The 9,426-nt window shown below is 40.9% G+C and overlaps 1 protein-coding gene and 1 non-coding gene across 2 annotated transcripts in view; both read left to right on the forward strand.

The window, feature by feature from the left end:
* The window catches only part of PROSER1 (proline and serine rich 1), a 28,388-nt gene extending 26,625 nt beyond the window's left edge, over nucleotides 1-1,763 (forward strand). The window contains exon 13 of the mRNA XM_019447689.2: nucleotides 395-1,763. Within this exon, the coding sequence (XP_019303234.2) occupies nucleotides 395-517 (123 nt within the window). The 3' untranslated portion in view covers nucleotides 518-1,763. The remainder of the gene's footprint in view (nucleotides 1-394) is intronic.
* Nucleotides 1,764-3,211: 1,448 nt separating this feature from the next.
* On the forward strand, nucleotides 3,212-3,343 carry LOC128776613 (small nucleolar RNA SNORA1). The gene has a single exon (XR_008421782.1). It is a non-coding gene; the product is annotated as a small nucleolar RNA SNORA1 (small nucleolar RNA).
* Nucleotides 3,344-9,426: the final 6,083 nt, after the last annotated feature.

The raw sequence follows: 9,426 nt of genomic DNA on the forward strand, positions 1-9,426 counted from the left end.
CCCGCTTTGAGACTTTCAGATCTTAGTTTAGAGCTTACAAATGGAATCTTCATAGGTGTCTGTTAAATTTGAGCTGGTCTTTTATAATTTAAGCTGAAATAATGGACCATTAAAGCATATTTTCTCTAGAAAACTTACTGACTTTTCGGAAAGAATATGAAGTCTTTCAGTGGTATCTCTCATTACCTCCAGCATCTGAAGTATTTTGAACGTTTCTTAAAAATTTCAGGAGAATAAGCAGACTTAATCTTGCCCCAGTGTTTGTTTTGTTTTGTTTTGTTTTGTTGTTTTTTTGTTCTTTCCCATTCTAAATATCTGTGGTGGGGTGTAAGCAAAAGCAAGTACAGACTTGAATGAATTTGGCACTTGCTAACCTGCACCTTCTTTCTACCAGGTCCACTCAGCTTCGGCTCTGGAAAGCTATTCAGCTCAGCCAGATGGATTTCCTAGTTATCCTTCGACACCAGGAACACCATTCTCTTTACAACCAGGCTTGTCCCAAAGTGGGTGGCAGTGAATATATTCTCATTTGTATTCTCCTCCGGAGCAACATCGGATATGCCTAAGGACTGCAGTGAACAATCTGACTAATGCGAGGTTGGCTGACATTCTCAGAAAATGAGAATGAGGATAATCTTGGGGAAATTGGGATAAGAGTTTAAAACAATGACGATTGCATTTTTTAATGGTTTTAAGTGTGAACACTCCCCTATGTAAATATGCTGATGTCGAACTGTATGGAGAATAGTATTAAAAAGGTGTCGGGGACTTTTCATCTCCCACCCTATGAAATGTTGAGTCATGTATGTGATCTGTGTGGGAAGAATACTAAAGAGGAGGTTGAACTCTTTATAGCCGAATACAGCCTTAAATCTGCTTGTATAGCATCCACTGACAGAAGTAATAGTTGTGCCTCAGACTCATGGGTTGCATCTGGCCCTGGGGGCATTACTGCCCTTGGAATGCAAGAGCGGTTCCTGTTAGCATCGTTGGAACGCAGTACTCCGTATGTAGCCACAGAAGGGAACTTGAAACCCACCGTTATTTCTAACTTCTGACATTTATGCGCAAACATTTACTGCTGAATTTAACTTAATAGATTTCAGGTAAGTGAAAATGGTGCTTAATATAGTCTTTAGAATGACTTTCAGGTGTTTTCGACTAAAAATGTATCCAGAACTACTTTCTTACAGAAACGCAAGTAAGGCTTGTGATGACTGGCCTTCGACACTTATTTCTTAATCTCAGCAGTATCCGAGCGAGTGAGGGACATTTGACTGACCATAGGGCCACCTCTATTACTCATTGTACTCCGGAAGCTCTTGGTGAATGTTTACAATCACGGGATATAGTATTTCTTATTTGTACTTCAAGTCCAACGCTTCTCCAAAAGTCTGATGTGACAACCAATAGAGAAGACTTGCTCTGTTAGTAAACATGAAGTGTGTGCTCTAAGGGTGTGTGGTAGCATCGAATGTGAGTGAATGTCATTCATTAACGGGAAGAACTGCCACATTCGGGGGGGCGGGGGTGGGGAGTAGTAGGGAGAATGATTTGCAATCTTAAAAGTGTAAACTATAGAATCTACTGTAGTACATTTCAGCATCTAGAAGTTTTACTTTTATAAAGATGGTGTCTGGAAGATGTTGCTAATGTATTTTCCTTCAACACGGGGAACAGACTTTTTAAGTATATTAATAAATATTCCTGTATGGTTAGTTTTTAACAATTTTTTAAAATAAACTTTATGGATATGACAAATATTTTAGAAGTGTTTTATTAAGTGCTTTGATAGGCTTTTTAATTGTTCATATACACTAATACATAGAGCATAATTTTATCCAAATTCAGTTGAAACTCCACGTAGACTACTGATTGCTCAGTCCTTTAAATGATACCTTACGTGAAAGTTCTATTATAACCAACACTAGAAACAAGCTATTGACGCCTTAAATTATCTGCAAACAAAGAATGTAACTGCGTAGTTACTCCGATGCCAGTTGCTGGAAGTTGTCATTTGTTCTAAGTTTACACTTATAAAAATTTTTAGAGATTATATTTTTTTTATATGTTGACCACCCAAAAAAATTTACTGAATGAGTAATCGCTCTATAGTGCTTCCTGCTGCCAGGTTTAGTTTTACCATCCAACGAGCCCCTATTCTCACAGCAAAGGAGCTATGTCCTGTTCATCTTTCAGATGCATTCCTGGCCTCTTGTGCATATCAGGCACTTCAAGGTTTATATAAAAACGGAGAGAACATTTTTGGAGCACTTGTAATAATGACTGGGGTCTGGTTTTACGTATCATAACCCTCTGAAGGAAGTACTAGCAACTTAATTAACCAGATAAATAAGTCAAGATGTAAGTCCAACAGTGAGTAAATGGTAAATTTGAACCAAGCATTTAATACCAATACGAGGGTACTTGTACTACCAAGTGCTTTGAAAATACATAGGAGAGGGGCGCCGGGGCGGCTCAGTGGGTTAGGCATTGACTCTTGATTTCGGCTCAGACCAAGATCTCACAGTTCGTGAGTTTGAGCCCCGTGTCAGGCTCTGCGCCTGCTTGAGATTTTCTCTCTCCTCTCTGCCCTTCCCCCACTCGTGCTCCTTCTCTGTCTCTGTCTCTCTCTCTCAAAATAAATAAAATTTCAAAGAACTATTTAGGAGAGAAGGTGAGTACCTTTCTGCCTGAGGGAGTCCAGAAAGCCTTCTTAGTGACCTAAAAAGTCTTAGGATGAGTAAGAAATAACATCCCTCATGGAGGCCCAGTGTGACAGACTAGGACAACAATATCATCCTGTAACTGGACGGAGTTTGAATGAAGTTTGTAGTTTGGGAGACTCGAAAAAGCAAGGGACCCGATTGTAAACCATGCTAAGGGTTTGGGCCTTTGTTAGGGGTCAGCAGTTTGAAATAGAAAGCACTTTGCAAAAAATCACTTAGGCTGCAGCATGGAGGTTGGATTAGAGGTAGAACACTGGGTGGTTTTTACAGAAATCTAAAAACGAAGATGATGAAGATCTGCATTATGGAAAGGGATCAATGTGCCCTTGAATGTAGGGAAATGTACCTCTTCATTCTCTTTCCATAAAGCCCCACAGTCTCTGTGGGATTTGCAAACACTGTGAATTCATATAATCGGTTAACCTTAATTTTAAGCCTTACCACTTGACTTGGTGAATCTAGTCAAGACTTTATTCCCTCCAAGCCTCATCCTAGATGAGAACGGGCATTGTTGTTTGTGGAGTCCACAGATTGTTCGTGCGGCTACATTGAGGCACAGGTTACGCTCCCATCACAAGTGTATTGCAGGGGTGACGGTGAGACCCGTACCATTTCTTGTAGGCTCATGAGTTCAAAGTGGATGGAACAAGACTTTTCAATATTAGAAACAATTAAGGAATAATATCCTTTACATCACTTGAAAAAATAAAAATCAATGAACTTTCTAGAATTTAACTTCTAGGGCCCTACAGCCAATTGCTTGAAGAAATTGGATTCCAAAGATTACTGGTGGGGACTTTGTGACATATGTCCATATTCAAGTGGAGATCAAAGAAGTCCAACTGAAAGAATTATGGACTGACTGACCATGACAACTGTGGGTTGAGCCAAAGTTGTTTTTAAAAAGGGCTACCTTGGGGCGCCTGGGTGGCGCAGTCGATTAAGCGTCCGACTTCAGCCAGGTCACGATCTCGCGGTCCGTGAGTTCGAGCCCCGCGTCAGGCTCTGGGCTGATGGCTTGGAGCCTGGAGCCTGTTTCCGATTCTGTGTCTCCCTCTCTCTCTGCCCCTCCCCCGTTCATGCTCTGTCTCTCTCTGTCCCAAAAATAAAAAACGTTGGAAAAAAAATTTAAAAAAAATAAAATAAAATAAAAAGGGCTACCTTGGGGCGCCTGGGTGGCACAGTTGGTTAATAAAAAAAAATAAAATAAAATAAAAAGGGCTACCTTGGGGCGCCTGGATGGCACAGTTGGTTAAGCATCTGACTCTTGGTTTCGGCTCAGGTCATGATCTCAGGATCCTGAGATTGAGCCCTGGGTCAGGGTCTGCGCTGAGTGTGGAGCCTGCTTGGGGCCCTCTTCCTCTTTCTCGGTGCCCCTCTGCTCGTGTTCGCTCCCTGTCCCTCTCTCTAAAAAAATAATAAATAATAAAAAGGGCTACCTCGAAGATTATGACAGACTTTGGAGGAACTAAGGCGACTGGTAGTAGGAGGAATCACATGTGAAATTCCTTAAAGTAAAGTTTATTGACTTAAAAAGACTTCAAATCAAATTTAATGAGCCTTTGTTCCTAAAGATGACACAAGACTAGTAAACAAATGTCCCATTTGGGTCAGTTAAGAGATAAAATATTGGGCAACATTGGCAAGTCAGTTGGGAAAGGAGATCAAAATTAAAGTAGTCCCAGGTCCTTGTATTCAGGAGGGGCATTTTGATACTAAGTAAATATTTAAATTTCTAATTTAATTTATATCTGGTAAAAGTTTTATAGTATGAGTTAAAAGCCATTGGTGGGTTTTTTTTTTTAATTTTTTTTTTTAACGTTTATTTTTGAGACAGAGAGAGACAGAGCATGAACGGGGGAGGGGCAGAGAGAGAGGGAGACACAGAATCGGAAGCAGGCTTCAGGCTCTGAGCCATCAGCCCAGAGCCTGACGCGGGGCTCGAACTCACGGACCGCGAGATCGTGACCTGAGTCAAAGTCAGACGCTTAACCGACTGAGCCACCCAAGCGCCCCGCCATTGGTGTTTTTAACTCCTAATTGGTACAGAGGGAAAGTGGAGGAAGATAGAACACCAAGAACAAGGCACAGAAAAGTGGAAGAAACCAGCACATGGTGAGATGTCATACTGTATGTTGGTTTCACAACACTTGGAAATGGAAAGGAAGCGGGAGGCTCAGAAGGCTTTTTAGCCTCATTCTACTGCATAGACTCTTCCAAGAGAATATGAGGAAACATTCCTCAACTCACTCTTACAGACCAATTTAATACTAAAACTCAGACAAGCGTAGTATGAGAAAGAAAAAATGCAAGTCAGGGGCGCCTGGGTGGCTCAGTCAGTTGAGCGTCCGACTTCCGCTCAGGTCATGGTCTGGCGGTCTGCGAGTTCGAGCCCTGCGTCGGGCTCTCTGCTGACAGCTTGGAGCTTGAAGCCTGCTTCGGATTCTCTGTCTCCCTCTCTCTCTCTGCCCCTCCCCTGCTCATTCTCTGTCTCTCTCTCTGTGTCATAAGTAAACATTAAAAAAAATTTTTTTAAGGAAAAAAAAATGCAAGTCAACTTTACTCAAGAAAATAGTGAAATATAAAATATTAGCACAAATTTATTCCTAAGAAATGATACACCATAATCAAGATAGATTTATTAGTAGTAAAGCAAAAATAAAATTAACTGTTCAATCATCACTAACAAATGGAGAGAAACCGTTTTCTCAGTCTATAAAAAATGGTTAATGAAACTCAATCACAATAATGGTTAAAAAACATACACTTGGCAAACTAGGAAAAGAAGGAAGCTTTATCAGGTAAGGAAATCTATAAAAATAGAGCACACATTATTCATAACTGGAATTTTATAAAAATCCCTTTAAAATCAGAGACTGGTCAAGTAAAACGTAATTGAGCATTGTACTACACACTCTAATGTGCTAAGGTACAAAAAAGAAATAAAACATAATTGGAAAAGAAGATATAAAGCTTAGTGAGATTTAAAAATATATATTCAAAAGTCAGTTGCATTTTCAAATATGAGGAACAGCAAAAAATGCCATTCAAACAAAGGGAAATGCCAGGCAATGGAATACTACTCAGCACTGAAAAAAGAGGAGGTATCAGGCTATTAAAAGACATAGTGGAACTTTTAATGTATAATACTAAGTGAAAAGCCAATCTGAAAAAGCTTCCCTATGATTCTACCTAAGTGACATTCTGGAAAAGGAAAAGAAAACCACGGACAGAGTGGAAAGGTCAGTGGTTGCTAGAGTTTGCGGGGGGTGGGGGCGGGGGCAGGGAAGGATGCAGAGGTGGAGGGAAGAGGATTTTTTAGGGCAGTGAAAGTCTGTATGATACTATATGATACTATAGTGATAGATGACATCCTCATGATAGTATATACATTTTTGCAAACTCATAGAATGTACATCAAGAGTGAATCCTAATGCAAACTCTAATGAGTACGGAGAATTTTTTTTTAACTATATGACAGTCATTAAAGAGAAACTATTTAAATGGAGGATCCACAATCATCATGGTTACAAATATACATACTCTTCTCAAGACCATGAAGAACCTGCTCTACCAAACACCAAGACTTATTGGGCCTTAGAAACTAAGACAATGAAGAATTCATTGGAGATAATCAAAATGATAGTGGAATATAATAAGGAAACCATGAAAACCCACTCGTAGGGGAACTAATTTATAACTGGCACGGAAGATCCGTTAGATATTTGACTATTTATCAGGTGCTGTGATAACTGGTTATTTCTGTGAAAGAAAATTAAAATGGATCCCTACACTATGCCATGCCCAAAAAGCAACTCTAGGTAGATTAAAGACTTACAGTCAAAAAGAACAAATAACTCTTAAAGCTTTCAAAGAAAATATAGGAGGAGCACCTGGGTGGCTCAGTCGGTTGAGCGTCCGACTTTGGCTCAGGACTCGTGATCTCACGGTCCGTGGGTTCGAGCCCCGCGTCGGGCTCTGTGCTGACAGCTCAGAGCCTGGAGCCTGCTTTGGATTCTGTGTGTGTGTGTGTCTCTCTCTGTTCCCCCCTGCTCATGCTCTGTCTCTCTCTCAAATAAATAAATAAACATTAAAAATGTAAAAAATAAATGAAACATAAGAGCATACCCTTAAGACCATAGAAAGGGAAGGATTTTTAAATAAGGCGCACCAAGCACTAAATGTATTGAAGCTTCCTATATTTGACATCATAGCCATCATTAAAAAGGTGAAAAGATAAGCCACAATGGGGAGAATTATATTTACCACTCATGTAACTATCAAGAATCAATATATATGTTGATATATATTGATATCTATATATGTATATAGAAAGGGGATGAAGTTTAGGAAGAATACTCAAATAGCTTTAATGGTGTTGGTTATGTTCTAGTTCTGAGGTTGGGTAGTATATTTATTGCCCCTTTTATTCAATAAGCACACGCACACATTATATACATACACACATTGTATATATTATTCCACATGCATCATCAAAATTTCTATAACAAAAATCTATTTAATAGAATGCTTTCTAACAGGTAGAATATTTCACTGGTGGGGGGGGGGGTATATTTGGGTAGAGATATTTCATGAGCTGATAGTTGAAAGTACTTATTATTCTGGAGAGAAGTCTAGGCCAGATTGGCAATTTGGGGAGTTATCGCTACATAAATATCCATACGGATCTGCAGACTTCATTCGTTATTTAAAGATGTGGAAATTCAAGAATTGTATACACGAGAATGAATAAAATAGAATGGATGATATATACTGGTGAAAAGTTAATGAAATCAGAGCACTTCATCATTTAAAGAAAAGGGAACATTTTCCTAAGGGAGTAGGAAATGTCCTGGAATGTATTTGTGCATCTTAGCAAGAAACGATGGTGGGTGACCAGTGGTGGGAGAGCATTCCTGAAACCTGAAGTTTGGGGAAGAAGACAGGTCTACGGCCAGAAGGAGTTGTTTCAAGATAGCGTTTGTGCTCTACGATGAACATTCAGGGAAAATCAAATATACATATTTAGGGACATCTTGCATATCAGGAGCTGGAATGGAATTAGGGCTTCTAAACACACAGCTGTCCAAAAACAAACAAACAAGTAAACAAACAAAAACCAAACAACTGTCCTCATTCAGGACTTTGCCCTAGTTCGGTACTTGACAGAATGAAAATGTAGAAACACACGGGAAAATGCCCATTGGGAGTACATTCCAGCAATTCTTGACCCGCTTCATTCCCCCACCTTCACCACTCCCCCACTATGGGGGGGCGGGGGGGGGGGGAATTCCAGTAACGGGGCCCACGACGGTTTATACTTTAGACAAGAGAGGAGGAAACCTAGAAAAGGATCCCGTGTTTCATTCATCCCCGGAGGCCTGCTTGTTCCTTGCTTGGTGAAATCAGTCTTGCTTTCTAGGCTGAGATACTTACAACGTTTTGCAGGAAGAAGAATAACAGTTGCTTAGTCATCTTCCACGGGGATGTATGTGTCGCAAGCGCGCTGCAGGCTCCTGCCAGCCGCCACCAGGGAACAATTACTGCTCCTGTTGTTTTGAGCGTTGCGCCTGCGTGATGGGCAGCGCTGGCGTAAGTGCTATTTGGCGAATAGTAAGGGCGGTATTTAGAAATGACCTGAACTCGTACTTCCCATTTTGCAGCATGACTGTGGAGGGTCGTCCGATTCGAAGGGCAAGGGGCTTCCTGTGCCAGGCAAGGAGAGTCCGTGACCGAGTCGCAGGAAATGATGGAAATAGGAAGTTTTCCTGTTGCTCTTTTCCATGAGAGGTTAGTCCCACTGCGACGACGCAGTGATTAAGCAGAGGCCAGGAAGAAACAGAGTGGAATGCACGGATTCCCAGAGCCGGGAACCGGGGGCGGACCCCCAGTTTTCAAATCTGCAGCAAGTTGGAGAAGCCTTAGGCAAGCGAGAGGTGGGGAGTGCTTTGATTCACCTCATCAATCCCTACTCAAGCATGCATTTGCTGGAGGCAAGGATGAAAGAGTACTGTGAAGGTTAGCCCAACATCCTCATTTCAGAAAGAGAACTGAATTCTGAGAAATGCAGCTCGGCTGTCATCGACGGTAATAATAGTCACCATTTTTTAATGGTATTAATCCATTGGTAATTATTTGATAACATAATGAGTATTTTACACGGAACATTTCATATACTTCTCGTGCAGACAACTCTGATAGAGACCATTATCAAACCCATTTTACAGATTAAAACAAAACAGAACATGAGGGGTGGGGGTGGTAAATGAGTTACCCAGTGTCACATGATCAGTTTGTAGGAGAGCCAAGGCTTCTTTATACCCAGGCGGTGCGAGCCCAGGGCCCGCTTTCTTACCCACTATGCCTCTGGCATGATTTCCACATCAAGCCATAACCAAGGATGTATGGGCACAAGGCAGAGAAAAGTATTCTACAGCAGACACACTAACTCTGTGCACACGTATCTGTTTTAATCTGAGTTTCTGGTGCCTAGCCTCCTTTCCCAAAGTTCTAATATTCCATATTAATTCTTATAATTACAAACTGTGCGTGACAGTTTTTGGCTATTACTGTAATTTGAGTTTGTAGAGGAGGCAATTAAGAGTCTCGAGTAGTTGGCAAAAGTACCCCACAATCTGGGAGAGGACAATGGCTAGATAGTTGGGGAAGAAAGACCGGAAAAGACAGGATGGCCTGG

The sequence above is a fragment of the Panthera pardus genome, unplaced genomic scaffold (genome assembly GCF_024362965.1).
Source record: "Panthera pardus isolate Hobbes unplaced genomic scaffold, ASM2436296v1 HiC_scaffold_1, whole genome shotgun sequence".
NCBI lineage: Eukaryota > Metazoa > Chordata > Mammalia > Carnivora > Felidae > Panthera > Panthera pardus.